Source organism: Nymphalis io, chromosome 22 (genome assembly GCF_905147045.1).
Source record: "Nymphalis io chromosome 22, ilAglIoxx1.1, whole genome shotgun sequence".
In the NCBI taxonomy this organism is placed as follows: Eukaryota; Metazoa; Arthropoda; class Insecta; order Lepidoptera; family Nymphalidae; genus Nymphalis; species Nymphalis io.
In genome coordinates this window covers 3,981,623-3,999,820 of record NC_065909.1, presented here as the reverse complement: position 1 = coordinate 3,999,820, position 18,198 = coordinate 3,981,623, and the positions used below count along the sequence as shown (strand labels likewise).

Genomic DNA, 18,198 nt, shown 5'->3' with positions numbered 1-18,198 from the left:
GCGGCAATTATAGATTCAAATTAATGTATATTAAAAATATGTTGAGTATTGTAAATAAAATTAGGAAGAGTCGTACGTCATACGTCCGTCATTATAGATGATATTAAAAATTATAGGAATTCAATAGTTGCCTAGTAAATAAATGAAGCAAGTAAAACATATAAAGAAAAAAAAAGGAAAACAAAATATCAAGATATATGACAAAAACTTTTATTTCTTAACTAAATGATCGGTACTACAAAAGATGTAGAATTTTCAAAAACACATTTATAAAAATTTCGTTATTTCAACTCATTGTTGTAGATAATTATGAAATCTTAACCAGTGATCGTGGGTTTAAACCCGGGCAAGCACAAGTGTATTTTCATGTCCTTAATTTGTGTTTAATTTCACTTAAATTCTCCAACATGTGTATTCCACCAACCCGTGTTGGAGCAACGTGCTAGAATAAGCTCGAAACATCAAAAAAGGAGAGGGCGCCTAAGCCCGGCAGTGGGACATTTACAGGATTTTACAATTTTTGTACTTAAATAATGCGTTAAATGAGACCCTTTTTATTCAAACAATACACTACTCACACAACCGTTTCCCGAACAAGACTGTTTACCGCTTCTCATCTTTTATTTATTTATTTTCTTTTATTAGAGAAACAAAGAGTACAATATATCATTTAGATAATTAAAACGTAAACCAGCTAAAAAGTTTCCACAATAAAACCAAGCATATGGATATACCTACACAATGGTGTAATAAAACGGTAATTGAATTAAATTTAAAAAGTAGATTGTAACAGTAAATAAAACAAACACGATATTTGTGAGTAAATAAAGTTTATGAGTCGTCTATGGTATTTTTTTTTAATTTTAAAATATTTACTTTTTGTAATGAATTATGGTTTGAACAAGAAAGGGATTTCGCTTGTAAATTTAAGTATGATGAACTGAGATTTGTTGCGAGTAAATATAAGGTATTTTAAATATAAGTAACTCTGTTTTCAAGGCAAAATCACAGAGCCGATTTTGATAAAATTTGGTATGAAGCAAGCTTGAAATAATGACCATAATCTACATACCTTATACTCGCTCGTCTCTCTGTAACAAGTGGGCGAATACTAGTTATAAATATACTATATTTTCCTTATCATAACCAATTATACGGTTAGCATAAGCTCTAGTAAGATAACTATTATTCTTGTTATGGCAAATATGATCACAAAATTTTGTATTCTGAACACAAATTTTTATTTGTTACATAATATTAAAACTTCTAATTGAATTTCTACACATAATATTTCATGTATTTTTTTAATCAATTAATAGTTTTTCAATGGTGAACGTTTTAGCGTCTATTATTTTTACGATTAACAAATGTTTGTTTTCTATGCAACCTTCACAGAACTCCATGCTCAGTGTGTGGCTGTCATCTACCGAAGATATCACATTGACGACATATTTATTTAGATTACGTAACATTTTTAAGGTAAACATCTATATCAAAAAATATCTTTACCTATAACTACATATTGTTTAGCGAATGATTTGCTAAACAATACTGTGTGTACTTCTTTCATATGTCAAATCAATGATGAAAGAAAGAGATACATGTGTTTAAATTGGCACCGGCTCAACAAAATTTTTGAGTAAGGCCTATAGTTTTTTGTTTCTATTAATACATGAAGCTTTTCTTAATCATTTATTTTGTTTATAGTCTTAAATCTTCAATCTAATATTAGTAACAATTTAATTGTACACATTAGCAAATTAATTACACACGATATTGCTATTTTTTTATAAGAATGAGGGTTACAAAATATGGTATATCTTTTAGTACTGCCAAATTAGCTTAGGAGATTGTGATTTGTGTATACGCGTGACGTATAAACTGTGTATTTAATAAAGCTTTGCTATATGGTTGTCTTTAGTCTTTGTTTTTACACCTATATACTATAAACATATTAATTGTTACTGAGTTAGTTGACATAGACCTTGCTCACGCGCAGCCTTGAGGCGGATTGTTGATAATGAAAAAAAAAACTTATGAAAATCATAGACAATTTGTACTTTTTATAGCTTTGACATATGCCGAACAAAAACGTTCTGTACTAATATGAGTTTGTATTTGCTTTATTGCCCACACAGTTATGTTCTGCGCGCTCCATCTGCTTTCGTGATATTTTTACTCCAGGCGAAGCCATATTTATTGCCAGTGTTCAACAAGGTTGTATTATCTCGAAACATAATTATGATTACTAAGACCTGGCTAGTCAGAGCGCTTCTGGTCTCCAAATTCTTTTACGCTTCAGAGACGTGGACACTGAAAGAAAGTGAGAAGACGATAGGTGCTCTCGAGATGTCGTGCTGAGAATGTTAATTTTCTTGGAAGGAATTTCGGAATAACAACTCGATTCTTGAAGAACTCGGCATCAAGCAGCGTCTATCATCTACAGTACAGGCACATTCTGACTTTCTTTGGTCAGCTATGTAGACGTGAAATTGAAATCCTCCATTAAACTTAAAACACAAGAGACACAATCTCTTGAATTGAACGATGAAATGAATTTGGCTGAAAATTTAACTTACAACACTTTTTATTATTTTTTTATTCATATCAGCATTGTTGTTTATAAATTGTCGTGTACCTAATACCTATGCTCTTATGCTGAACCGATTTTTTGCAAGTCTATGTATTATATCGCATGACTACTATAATATGTAAGGGCTGTTAATTATAAGTTTAAACCACGTGATTCTTCAATGCACCGCTGCATTCTTATCCACTTAGTTACTGAAAAGTGTAGAATTGTCTATGTATTGAAATTATTTGGATTTAAAAAAAAACTACTACCTATGATATGCGACGTGGAAATTTTATTTTTATTATTCTTTACAGCTACCTAATGGAGGGTAACTGGCGATTAAAAAGATTGTACTTATAATATTATATACTTACTACATTATAATAAAAAAGACAATAACATTTGATTATAAATAATATCACGTAATTCACCAGGACCGTTGAGGAAAAAATTCTAGTACCGGTAATGGTGCTTAAGTTAGACGATCGCATGGAACAAAAAAACATTCTTGTTCTTTCTTTTTTACAGTCATAACATTAAAAAATATATAAATTGCTAAGTTAAGAGTGCCTATGTATCTTGATGCGAATCATCTGGGGAAAGACCGGTTAGGTCAAGCGTGACTGTATTGTTAATTTTAAAACTACTAGCGGCTGAGTAATGTACGATTCGTAACAAATGTAAAAAAGGTAGACAGGCTAACAAAAAAAAAAACATTGACGTTCATAGAGAACGCATCCATAATTATTGTATGAACGCTTCTGTCCAATAACTTGTTTATTACACAATTACGCGTCAAATACTTACTAGTTTAAAGTACACAATGTTAAATTTTAAATGTTTTATTTTACTTTTAAAAATAATAAATAAAATAACAGACACAACTTCATGCAGGTAACGTATATTTGCCAGGATATTTTCATAGGTCAGTACAGTACAGTCACTGTTTTTATTTTTAATTGGTACGGCTTTCAAAAGTCCAACCTAAGTAAGTGGTCATCACCGTCCATAGACATTGGCACTGTAAGAAATATTAACTGTTTCTTATATCGTCAATGCACCACCAACCTTGGCCACTAATAACCAATATGTGATATCCCTTGTAGTTAAACAGGGTCATTAACCGAAACACAACAATACTAAATATTGCTGTTTGGTGGTAGAATATGTCATGGCAGAGATGTGTGGGTGGCGACAAAATTATAATCTATAACTTGTGAACTGTTGTGAACGGCTGATGAAAAAGCGCCGCCATTCGTGTGACACCTCGTTATGCCTATAAAACGTTATAGGCATAACGCTACTTATCACCGCTGTCTCATAACAATAGATTAAAATTATCAATTCACACCAATCATCTTTAATCGAGAGACGTGAGACGGGCGAAATATTCACGCAAACAATAAAAACACTGCAATTTGGTTTTGGTTTTTTCAAAATGTTGGCCTTCCGAAAGTCTGACCTCCAATTATTATTTAAATATTTAATTGGTAAATATTTTAAATAAAATATTACAATTACAATCGTAGTTTATGGTAATACTCTTTATAATTCAAATTGCTTATTGGAAGGTAGGTACTAAGTGGCGCGTTTTAACACAAGCAATAAGCCAGCGTAGTACTTTATTACGCACATAAAAGTACCTACATACTATTTCATTGGTGTTCTTATACAATTATGTTACGTGATATACGCAAACATATATATCATAAAATTTTATCTTGAAACGATTTAAACCATAAAGTTATACTTTCTATTTACTGGATTTTATTATGCAGTCAGGGAAAGCGATGGATGGAACCTTGTTTTCAATTAAAATGTAAATTACATCATTTATTAAAAATATATTAATGATAGCTTACAATTAGATCAACATATTTTTAGTAAAAAAAACGTATGAACAAGTTAGTATTTATATATTTAATACAGGTGGTATGTATAATATGCACAATAATACTGTTTTGTTAGAAACAGTAATAAATGTTCTATATATACGAAAAGCAAAGTACAATCTGCTATACAATTTTCTAGATAGTAGGGCTTTGTGTAAGCCCTCTGGGTAGGTACCACCCACTCATCAAGTATTCTACCGGTAAACAATAATTCTTAGTATTATTGCGTTCCAGTTAGAAGGATGAGTGAACCAGTGTAACTACAGGCACAAGAGACAATCTTCGTTCTCAAGGTTGGTGGCGCATTGGCGATGTAAGGAATGGTTAATATTTCTTACAGCGCCAATGTCTATGGGCGGCGGTTACCACTTAACATTGTTAACCTATTTGCCCGTCCGCCTACCTAGAACATAAAAATTCCATGTTTCCTTCTTCGCAAAATAAATTATTCTTTCATTGAGTAAGGTGTTCGCTTCTATCGTCACGGTAGCATGTGCAAGCGATCCCGTGGCGCTCCTTGTTATGACGGAAAGGGTACCGCTGGTTTTTAGTGGGTATTTATACGTGAGGAAAACGCGTAATGCGTTTTTCCAAAGTTAATAAAAAAAAAGTGTTCGCTTCTATTATAAACTCCCACAAACACTATGGTTTTGCCAATTTTTTTACATTTGCCGGGAAAGCAAATGACTTCACTCCACCTGTTGGTAAGTGGTAGTGGTAGCTACACAAGCCGCCCCCACCTTGCCGGTCCGCAAGATGCCTTCAGTCTTCACGCCTCGTTAAGGAACAATTTATAAATTTAAAATATGTTACTTTATTTATCAAGCATATTATTACCCTATAAAAAGTTAAACAGAAACAAAAGTTCGGAGTTAGCATTCGTTGATTTTCATTCAAGATAATAATAATTTTTTTAAAAATACATAATACAATACACAATATAACAATTGAATTATATTTAATTAACGTCCTCCTATTTCTTGTAGTCGGCTAAAAATAGAAACTGCTGAAATTCTTGCCAGTTCTTCTCATTAACATACGTTCCGAATCCGTGGTTTTAAATATGTTCTAACCTTGTAAAATTCAAAAGTGCTTGTACTTGAATAAATATATATTTGGTGATAGTGTCGTCATCTGACGATGAGAGGTGTAAAGTTCGTTAATTGGGTGATTAAACGGCTACTTTGAATGAGAATATTGTGGCTGATTGATTAAAATGTCTCTGGTCATAACTTAAACCTTCACAGACACTTGTATTCAGTTAAATCTTTCCAGAAAATTAAAAAAAAAATCAAACAGCCGCGATTAACCAGTGGCTAGAAAACTTTAGTTGATGGTAGGAATTTGTGCAACCTATTCATCACATACTTATTCCACCGTCATACAGCAATACTTAGTGTTTGTGTTCTGGTTTGAAGGGCGAGAAGGTGAGGAGAAGGTTTGGAGCTTATTCCACCACGCTGCTCCAATGCGGGTTGGTGGAATACACATGTGGCAGAATTTCAGTGAAATTAGACACATGCAGGTTTCCTCACGATGTTTTCCTTCACCGTAAAGCACGAGATGAATTATAATCACAAATTAAGCACATGAAAATTCAATGGTGCTTGCCCGGGTTTGAACCCACGATGAGGAACCCTCAAAATGAGGAGAGGAGGCCTTTAGCCCAGCAGTGGGACATTAACAGGCTGTTTCGGTTCGGTTTTCGGTTGAAGGGCGAGTGAGCCAATGTATATACAGACACATGGGACATACCATCTTAGTTCCCAAGGTTGGAAGCGACTTGGACTTACGAGAAGGATAGCTGTAATTATGCGTGCAACAATACCGTAGCTTCACTACAGAATTTCCATCACAGTTATTGCAACATTTTAAGCAACGCAATAAGAGATTACAATTTGAAAATATCTATAAACGACACTGATAACAGTGCACTGTCGCCTTTCCGCTTCTAGCAGCACTGTAAGAACTCATTTCAATACTCACCTGTGAAATTTTGACATTGAGTCGACGCGATATCGTTGGTCGACATCTCGAATTATCTATTATTTTTATTACTCATTCGCAAATAAAGACGTCTTGAATGTCGGCGAAGCTATCGAATATTTGGAAGTAAAATTCAAGTGGATATAAGTAATTAGTATTATTATAAGTAGTACACTAGTGTTGTATAATAAATAAACATAATTATATAAAACTATTTTTAGTACATTAAATATCAGAGCTATTAGCAAGTTGCATGGAAAATGAAAAAAAAAAAAAGCCGAGATGGCCTAGTGGTTATAACGTGTGAATTTTAACCGATGATCGTGGGTTTAAACCCGGGCAAGAACCACTGAATTTTCATGTGCTTAATTTGTGTTTATAATTCATCTCGTGCTTGACGGTGAAGGAAAACATCGTGAGGAAACATGCATGTGTCTAATTTCATTGAAATTCTGCGACATGTGTATTCTACCAACCCGCATTGGAGCAGCTTGGTGGAATAAGCTCCAAACCTTCTCCTTAAAAGGGAGAGGAGGCCTTAGCCCAGCAGTGCGACATTAACAGGCTGTTACTGTTTACTGTATGGAAATTTACTCCTTCGATTTGAAAAGGCTATAATTATACACTACCATTTAGCTTCAAAAATGCAATCTACTCTGCTATCATAAATGTACCATAGGTAACTAATCGTTCCAGGCTGTTATTCCTAATCACATATGTAGGTAGGATATAAATGCATTATTACGTAGTAACAATTTTACGACAACACAAATCAATCAAATTTAAACCTTATTGTTTAAATCGTTCGGTATGTAATCAATGATTATGCAAAACTGTAGGCAAAGGCAAATGGGTCACCGGGAATGTTTATTGTTACAGTAATCCGAGTTGTGGGCGTCCATCTTGGATTTAACGCTTGAACGAACCAATCAGATGTAAGAACGGTCTGGGCGGCGCGCACGCTTGGATTAGTGCCAGATTTATCTGCTAACAGTTAATTACTTTCGATTTTAAGGGCATAAAATTTAGATAGTACAGTCGCAAGGACTCAAACATTCAGCAATTATATTTCAATTAAGACTTTATAATTTTAAAGTTATTATTCAAAATACAATAATTTTAAAACAGATAAAATACACAATTATTTTTGCATTGCCTAACTTCTAATAAAGTATATTTTGATTTATTAGTAATAACAATAATTTTCTTTCTGAATATCCAAGGAAATATTTGAAGTATCAAAGTTTGTTTAGTATAAACTAACTTTCATGGAAACAATTAACTTATATCCCAATAAACATGATGTCATAGTAAATAATAGCTTTATATATTGAATAAAAAACCAAAAAAATGAATCAAATAAATATAATACATAATTCAACTTATAATTATTAAAGAAAGAGAATGAAACACAATTAAAAGGTTAGATTACTGCAGTAAGCACACAAAAAATGGGTCAAATTCGTGCTTTAAAAACAGGATGATATTCGAATATACACGCGATACTAGTAACTACAGATATATAGTTCATATACAATAATATTATTAGCTATATTCCTTAAAAAATATTCTGCGCGTTCGTAAACGACAAATAAGGTTTTATAGTTTATAGTCCATGACTTGCATTTATGTACAATAAATATCATAACATGGTATAAATTATGTTTTAAGATATTAGTGAAACTGAAACTTCCTATCCTTGAAGACCATTACAAAAAGAAACAATGTAATGAAAAATAATTGAACTCATAATTAATAATAGATCCTAGGTAATATTAAAATGAAATGTATTTGTGTTACAATAACCAGTTTAAATTTAAAGAAAACGGCGCTGTCACTCAGCTGACGTCTATTGTTGGGGTCACACAAGGTCTCGAATTAAATGAATTACGCCAGTAGGTAAATTACTTTAGTTGATTTACATATTGTTTAAATCAAAATAAAAACATCATTTGTAGGTATACCTAGTCATTATATACATATATATATATTATGTCTGTTTGTGCATGTATGAAATAAATGAATATGGTAAGAAAGTAGGAGAAATGAAAGCCGTTTCTTTGTGGTAAGTAGTCAAAGTCCATCTATGTTAACCCACACGAGAGAAGACGAAGCACATGACGATAGTAATTATAGAGAGTAATTTAAACATTAAAAAAATTTTATTCTAGTTAAATGCTCATTTTCAGGTTTCAAAAAAAGGATGCTCCATAATCGAAAATTTAGTCCTATTTATAATATTATATACAAACACAAATAAAATATGTTTTTTATACAGGTGTAAAATACCTACCCACATGATCGCATGTTGTGTCGACATTGCTTTCAATAATTCGACATTAAACTGACAACGAAATCAAATACCATTTTCCCTCCATAACTTTAACATGGCCGCGGAACTATGAACGCAATGTATTTAGTTATTAACCCAAGAATATCCATCGTCTAGATAAAAACCTTCACAAACAAAATAATCTATGAAATTATATTGACGAAATAATACACCGTGATGATTTATTATACATTGCAGTGTTAATATGCTCGGTGTATTTGAAATATTTAGTTCGAAAGGCGTTTTATTGTGTGCAAAGCGTAAAATCCGCCGTGACGCGGCAGCTATCTCATCAATGGTAATGCACGGTTTGGCAACGCCGCTTCGCTCACCTGGCGCTTACCTGCGCAGTGTCAACGCGGGGCAAGCTAGCGGCAGTCGATCCTCCGATCCGACAGACACGAACGTGTCGACTTAGTTATTAAAAAAAGTTTCATTTTATAAATATTTACAAAATATCCATCCAAACTTATACTTTATCACACACATCGTGTAAAGTGAAATCTGTGACTGAAACGAAAACTTTTCAAGCGTGTCTGGGACTGGGTTGAAAATACGAATCTCGAATCGGCAACTAACGAGCAGCCATTTGACTTTCGAGTTTCGGGTACGAATTCGTGTATCAATCGAATGTGATGTTAATTCCAGATTTTCACTCACGGAAACGGCTTACGTAGACGACTAGCGGTAAAACGCCGCCCGCGCCGCACGCGAGTTAAGTAACCGTCAGGTTTCTAAAGTGCTTTCGGAGTCGTGAATTTTCGTTTGTTCGGGACTCGAAACTATCCCGTTAGTGACATTAGTATGCGAGTGAGCTGTTAACTCGTCTTGTAGTTGAACGGTGTGGTTGAGAGTGCAGTGAGACAGTACATGGCGCTATGATTAGCGGAGGTTGGGTATGCGCGTTGCATGTCCGGACCGCGGGTCTCGGGGGCGCCGCGCTCGGCTCCGACGAGGAAGAGATCGTGTACCTCGCCTATGTCGTCATAGACGTCCTTACTAACCAGGTAAGACAATAAACTCGATAACACCTTTAATTTGGACAATTATTACTTGTCTGTTGTTAAACACTTCGAACATATGATTGAATTGTCTATTGCTGTCGATGTAACGCCATAATACACGATTCCATATAATAACGTTTAGTGACTATGTCTGATAATACAAGGCTTAGTGACTTTTCGATAAAATTTCTAATTAACATAAAACCAGTTAAGGCGATGATTTGCATATTGCGTGAAAAGCTTATGATACATATAAAATTATCTTTTAAGAGCGATATACTTTAACGAACACAAGAATTGTCATTTAAAACATTTGAAATGATTGACAAAACCCAAACTTATTAAGTACTCCCAATATTACATAATACGTATTTTAAAAACAGAAGCGTCAACAAAAAATTATAATAAATCAGACAGCAGCATCCTAATGAGCTTCTTAAAGCGAAATCACGGACTGTAAAGATAATCATTTAGAAAATGAAGTAAAATATTAACAATCTTTATTACGCCGCAAATTTTGGTATAATAAGATTCAACATTATAAAAACTTTTAAGAGTTTATGTTTGCGAGTTAAACAAATAACATACAATTAGTTTAAAGCCTGATATGATGTCGCGTTGTTCAGTAATATTTTATTTTAAGCCAAGATGACATTCTTGGTGTTATTGCTGTCTGAAGGTCATAAGACCCTTCTCATTAGGGAAACAGTAGTGACAATCGCATTTCTCAATCAAAAAGATTGCTCAAACGATGATTATTGATTAATGAGGCGCTAATAAGGAATTAGTAATTGGTTTTAAATAAATTAATGTACTCAATTTGGAATTTATAAAATACAAATATATGTTATTTAAATTTATCTGCGAGTCATTTGTTTTTATTAAGATTACACAATATTCACATTTTTTCGTTTGAGGCGATAAATTTTTAGGAAACCATCTTGGTTTCGTTATTGTTTTAATTCAATAATGTTTTATTGAGTAAAAAATATCTCATGATTTTTTTATGATATGTATAAACATAATTGCCATAAACTGGACGTATTTCGTGAGCGCTCTGGAGCCAGGCTCGGTTATACCTATAATTTCTTACGAAACAAATTTGGCGTTAATGTTCACAGATATCATTTTACTGTGGACAGGTAAAAAAATTAGGACGTGCTGGCCAAAAAGATTAACTAAAATACATTCAATTAACAATTAAAATATTATCTGTGTTCGTTTTAGTATTAAGTTTTTTAATTCGTACAATTTAAAACGAATAAAAGCTCAGAAATTTTGTAATTGTTATTTAATATTGTATAATATCAGTAAGTATTGACATAGATATGTTTTATCTATCTATGTTGCATTGACAAAATAATCTGTGTTCACTAGGCGCAACTGAACGCTATTAAGCAAATAATTGAATTGACATTTTAGGTATACAACATGGCCGTTCCTGCAATTATGATCGCTCACTGACAAGTTCTACCTGCGTTCGAATAATAAAATAAAATTAACAAATGCAGCACTTCCTTCAAGTCTCGTTTTGTTTAATAACAAAATAAATATTTACTATGCACTGTATAAGAATGAGATAGATCACGTTTGTACAATAGATAACGATGTTTGTATGTTGAAATAAATAGTAAGTTGTAAATAGTTACAACGCACGCTTTATCTTTATTTGTGTGAACTTTTAAGCACTTCATTTAAGCTGATAAATAGGGGCTGAATGTCGTAGAATCTTTCTACATAAAGAATAGCTAGTAGGTATTAAAAAAAAACTAGAATTATTAAATAGTTGCAATTAATATAATAAAAAAAATTAAGATTTCTTTTGATATTCTGTAACTTTAAACCATACTATCTCTTTATAAAGTTTTAATTACAAAAACGAATGTACGTCAAAGTCAGTAACGACCGGATTACAAAAATCGAACAAATCAACCTCCTCGTTACATTTTAGGACGAGCTGATAAAATCTGTGGTGATTAACTTTAAAAAAAAAACAGAAAACGATGAATTTGAGAGCAACACATTCAAAGAATAACAGGGTGCTTAAAAACTTGAAACAGCATAATATTTGACTGCTAAGTAAAGCTCATTTGACTACAGTTCTCATTACGTACCTACATTTAACAGACTTTTTGTAACGTGCATGTTTTCTCATAAAGAAAATTACTTCACCATAAAATATGTAAATACTGGTTTTCGTCCGCCGACATCAAGTTCTGTATGTAGCTCTCTAAGTGTGCTCTACCACAATTTTCCGAGGAATTGCTTGACATGGTGCCACCGTCACATTTCCGCTATCGCACCCTTCGCCGCTTCGCCGCTGGAGTGTATTTCATTCCCACCAAGTGGATGTTTGGCATTCCGCTAAATCCCGAATTTTCTGTAATATTTTTAAATGCTGCACAACTTACTATAATCTTGTCATAATTTGCACGTTTGTTATATAAAAATAACAAAAGCTTTAAGAATATATTTTTTAATCGATTTCTTTGTTTTATATCTGCCATATATGAACGAAAATCTCACAATTTTATAAAGACATTTTTCGACCACAGACAAGTAATTTATTTAGAGGAAACAACGAAAATCCTAATTATAATACACTATAATGCATATATTGTAATTAGGATTTTCTTTGTTTTCTCTTATCTATGCATATACTGCCCTAAATTCATAGGTGCTAATGACACTATAATAATATATAATGTTTTAGAGACCCTTGATTTAGTACTATTTAAGGTTCACTATTCCAAGAGAAACCAATTTAGTAATACCAGAAACAAATCGCTCTTTAAGGTCGTACGACAAGTATTTCTGTTTTTATTTAAATTATTCTAAAGTTCCGTCGTAAAAATAAAAGTAACGGCTTTTAAAGTAAAGGTCACCTGTTGAGGAGAAAGGTTTGAAATTCAATCCACCGCGATACTTCATTACTTTAACTATTTCATTACGTTTTCTTATCGAACAAACACTATCCCTAATAAACATAAATTATAATTTAGTGTAGGAATAAAATACATGGATTAATAACAAATAATATGTATATCTTTTATAGAACATCGTTTAAAAAATTAAAAAGCTATTGTTTAATTCAGTGGCAGTTTTATATAAGGTACCAGCCAATGTCCGGTATGCGTTTCAATGCTTATGTAACATCTTTATTTACGATTGTTGTTTCGGGGTGATTAGTAAAACGATGTTGTCTTCTTTTTGCAAATATCAAATCAATGATGAAAGAAAGAGATAAAAATCTGTAACTAAACACCCGGTAAACAAAGTTTATAAATAAGGACGTAAATGTTAATCTAAGATATTGCCACTACTGATTAATACTCGTGTGGTAATTGAAGCCTCAATAGCGCAACGGTTGACGGGTCTAGCGATGTAAAAGTCGCAGGTTCGATCATGACCCTTCGGGCTATTGTTCTCACTGTATAAGTTGTACGCTTAAAATAGTTGTACGTTGATATGTTACTGTACTAAAAGCCTATAAGTTCCCAATGAACACAAAGAGAACAAGCATTTGTTTTTTGTATAAAACAGGATACCTTTAGCTGCGGTCTTATTGCAGTTAGTATTTGTTGATTATCAGACAGAATATATTATGTATATATAATTGGTAAAAAAGGGTAACTATTGAATTTTTTACCGGTCTTCTTGGTAAAAGACTCTACCTACCTACGTCCTATCATCGTTTTACATTGGATATAATCTTGTAAAATTGCGATTTCAAAATGCTGTAAGAGTCAGCTTCAATCAAGTAGATTCTGGTTCTTAAATAAATATTTCCATAGTAATTATCATACATGAGCAGATGAATTGAAAGGTCAAACGTTTTTGTTTTATCATGCTAAAAGTTATGATGACCCTTTTTGTTGGGTAACCATAAAAACAATAGTTTTTGATTGAACAATTGAAAATATGGTTTTTTTTAAAGTATAGGAAGGCGGACGAGCATATGGGCCACCTGATGGTAAGTGGTCACCAACGCCCATAGACATTGGCATTGCAAGAAATGTTAACATCGTCAATGCGCCACCAATCTTGGAAACTAAGATGTTATGTCCCTTATGCCTGTAATTACACTGGCTCACTCACCCTTTAAATCAGAACACAATAATACCAAGTACTGCTGTTTCGCGGTAAAATATCTGATGAGTGGGGTACCTATCCAGACGAGCTTGCAAAGCCCTACCACCAGTAGCCATATTAGATTATTAGTGACGTCATTAACTATGTTATTCGGATGTTAGAAGTTTGACTGGATTATTCTTCTTGGACGTTCCGTAGTCGGATAAAATAAATAAAAATTCACGATAACGATAACTATCGATCGATAATGTTCGGCGATGTGAACAACTGATAAGCTTATTGTGAGAAATATTACGATTTCATATGTCTTCTATTGATATAATAAAGATTCCTTGCTCGACTGAAAGACGTCTCACAGATTTGGCTGTCTTTATAATTTACACTATAATATTATAAATGCGAATCGTGTATGAAGCAAGCTTGAACCCAAGGAGGGACATAGGCTACTTTTTATACCTGATACCCGCCCCTCTCCCTATAACACGCGGGCGAATATTAGTTATAAATAATTCGAATATTACTAGTGTGCTTTTTTATATAATCTTCATATTGATCGTTTCATATGAGCTAGATTACAACATATTCATAAAGTACAGCCGGCAGGAGTTATTATGTCACGTGATCAGTTGTAAAGTTACGGCAACACATGTGCTAAATACGACATGGTGTACCTAAATAAGTTTACGTTGTGTAAGCTTCGGGCCATGGAATTCGAATGCACATTTATACAACTAATTTATGATAAGTCATCGCTTCCCCAATTTTGGCCAATGAAAATTATATTCGTAATTAGACGCTAAGACAAACGATCCAAAAATATAATAAGTGAAAAGAACTTTTATACAAACAGGACATACTGAGTACTGAGTACATTTAATTTATAAAAAAAGCATTACAAATATTTCAACCATTGTATACAAACATGAGTTGGTCAAAGACGAATTCAACTCATGACGTACCTACGTGATGACACGTGTTTACGACATACCGAGGAGAGCAGGACACCCCATGAAACCGAGATGACCCAGTGGTAAGAACGCGTGAATCTTAACCGATGATCGTGGGTTCAAACCCGGGCAAGCACCACTGAATTTTCATGTGCTTGATTTGTGATTATTATTCATCTCGTGCTTTACGGCGAAGGAAAACATCATGAGGAAACCTGCATGTGTCTAATTTAATTGAAATTTCATTGCAACCCGCATTGGAGCAGCGTGGTGGAATAAGCTCCAAACCTTCCCCTCAAAAAAAGGGGAGAGGAGGCTTTTAGCCCAGCAGTGAGACATTCACAGGCTGTTACGGTTATACAAACATATTTAAACTATTTACATATTATAGTTTTAACAGTGTTGATGTAATCCCGAAAGTTAACTAACAACTCAGCGCGGTTTCACCCACATTAATCGTGAACGTTCTCCGTCCGTTGACAATACAATGACGTTAAATAGCTTATAACAATCCTCAACAATTGGGCTATTAAGTAAATGAAAGCTAAAATCTTATTTTAAAACCGTCTGGCAGTTCAAAAGCGTTAAAACAGAATAACAAACTTTTTACTTTATTATATAAGTACATATATATATATATATAAATATAAGGAAACTATAATATAACTATAGTATTTATTGTCTCATTTTAAGAAAGTAAGGTATGTTTTTCTTTAAATCGAAAACTTATATATACTAACAGTACACACGCAAAACGATTAACTATGTAATACATATATATAACGAACTGTTCTTATGAATCGTGACTTGTATAGAAACAATTTTTTATACGATATGATGTAACCGTAGATGTTGACGCAAATATGTGTATAAGTAACAATGCGACTGACGATACGCTATACTTTCAAGATTATTTACATGTTTTTGATTATGTATTTTAAAAAAAATATATTATTCATTCAATAATTATTAACATTAAATCCTTATATACATACAAATAAAATTTTAAAATAAGATACTGGTAATCATGCAAGCCGCATTACCCCCTTGGAAAGGCAATTCCGATTCTCTGGGCGAAAAATGATACCAGTCGAGGCAGTAAAACAAAGTGTCATATTTTTTCGGTTTAGCGTTTCCCTGATATGAGACGGGGCCAGTCTGTCAACACATGCAGCGTCCTAGGATCCTCTCTCGTTCCCTGGAAACCAGTGTGTATCAGGTCTTTGGCCATTTTATAGACTTATTCCACGTGGTGTCGTGCGATATTTATTAATTAAAAATTATAAAAAGAATAAAACCTATTTTTTATAAGGTAGGATTATATGTGACAGACTTAATATACAGATCAAATTTGGATTCTTATCCAAGTTTTTATTAGTTATAATCCTGTGGCCAATGAGGGAAATAATATAGTCTTTTTACTTGACGTAACTCAGGCAGCAACGTTATCCAGCGTGACATACACGCATGAATTCAATAACTCCTGATTTGAACAAATGAAATGTGCTTTGGCGATGATTGTCAGATTTATATATATATTCTTGGTATGTATGTATGTCTGGCAGCTTGAGTAGTGACCATCTGTTAATCTATACAAAACATATTATATGTATGTCTTAGCTAGTAAAAACGACTTTTTTATCCGCGGTTACATGAACATAGATAGAGAGTTCCTTCAACAGCTATAATTAATTATTATTCTAAGCACACCATTAGCATACTAAAAGGAATTTTGCGCCTCAAAGTGTATGTGTGATGTTCAACTTTTGTTTGCTTTTCATTAAAAGCGAAATTAGGAATTCCATTGTTAGTGACGAAACGATCATTCCTGAACGTTAACGGAATCCACAATGAGTTTTGTGACACGCCTAAGTCAGAACAGCTGACATCTAAGAACAAGCTGTGGTCCGAAAAATTCCGGTGAAAATATTTTGTCGTTTTTGTTGGTAGTACCTATAACTTTAGGAGTTTTGCCTGATTTGGATATAAATTAGTATTTTCAGGAAATAAATATGGCAACACGAACGGTGAAATTAATAGTATCGATTAAATATTTTTAATAACGTGCTGTATTGGATTTTTTATCTAGATAAATAATAAACTAGCGACTGGGCTAACATTTTTAATTTTAACCTTTGCACAAAAAACTGTTAAAAAAACTAAATTTTTTCCATTGAAATTAAGATGTAACATGTTTAGAATATTTTGTTATTTGTTTGTTCATAATAAACAGTAAGCGCATATATAATAATTAATCAAATACGATCGGCCTTCACCAATGTAATAAAAACATCACACTTATATTCCAAACTTCATGTTCAGCCTTAATCAAATTAATGTTTTTTTTTTTAATTTATCTTGACCGACTGACTCACGTACTTCTTGGTCCTCCTGACCGGATTTCGGCTATGGCGGCTCATCTCAAAGACCAGCCAACTACAAAGGGGATTTTATAGTGAGTGAGTATTAGCATAAAGCTGAAAGTAATCACATTGGATTCGATAATTGTTTACAACACAATTATTTGTGTTGTAAATTTAAAAAAAAGTAAGATACTTATAAGAAGCTTAAACTACAACGCACACGAGATGTAACTTAAAAACATCAACTTACTAATGGCTGGGAGGGCTTTAAGCGTCTCATAATCATTACAATTTTTTATGAGGTTCCTTTTTTCTTATGTTATAGGTAAATGGGCCACCTGATGGTCAGTGGTCACTACCGCCCATAGACTATGATGATTTAAGAAGTATTAACCATTCCTTACTTCGCCAATGCGCCACCAACCTTGGGAACGAAGATGTATGTCCCTTGTGCCTGTAGTTACTCTGATGAGTGGGTGTTACCTACCCAGACGTGCTTGCACAGAGCTCTACCACCTAGAAAAATCCCTATATTATGCGATTCTCTAATAATGGCTGACCCAATCTTAGACTTACACCTTAGTAGATTCTTCATAGCGTTTGAGTAAACCTCACAAAGAACAAAATCAAATTATTCTTTATTCCAATTTTATAAGAAATTTTAAACGATTCGGAATGTAGATTGTACCTAGAACACACGGTAAGAAACTCAATAGTTTAATTTATTTTATAATCGATATATAGTAACAGTAATAGTCTGTGAATGTCCCACTGCTGAGCTAAGGCCTCCTCTCCCTTTTGAGGAGAAGGTTTGGAACTTACTCCACCACGCTGCTCCAATGCGGGTTGGTGAAATACACATGTGGCAGAATTTCAGTGAAAAACGAACTTAGCCATTGGCATTGTAAGAAATATCAACCATCGCTTACATAGCCAATGCACCACCAACCTTGGGGACTAAGATTTTATGTCCCTTGTGCCTGTAATTACACTTGCTCACTCACTCT

The 18,198-nt window shown here is 33.3% G+C and overlaps 1 protein-coding gene across 2 annotated transcripts in view; it reads left to right on the top strand.

Annotated features, from left to right (window-relative positions):
• The first annotated feature begins 9,163 nt into the window (after positions 1-9,163).
• Positions 9,164-18,198, top strand: part of LOC126777351 (RNA-binding protein fusilli) — a 97,977-nt gene continuing 88,942 nt past the window's right edge. Inside the window, exon 1 of one of the 2 annotated variants that reach the window (XM_050500367.1) lies at positions 9,164-9,792. In XM_050500367.1, coding sequence (XP_050356324.1) covers positions 9,664-9,792 — 129 coding nt within the window. In that variant the 5' untranslated portion in view covers positions 9,164-9,663. The remainder of the gene's footprint in view (positions 9,793-18,198) is intronic. The other variant, XM_050500368.1, reaches the window with a different exon arrangement.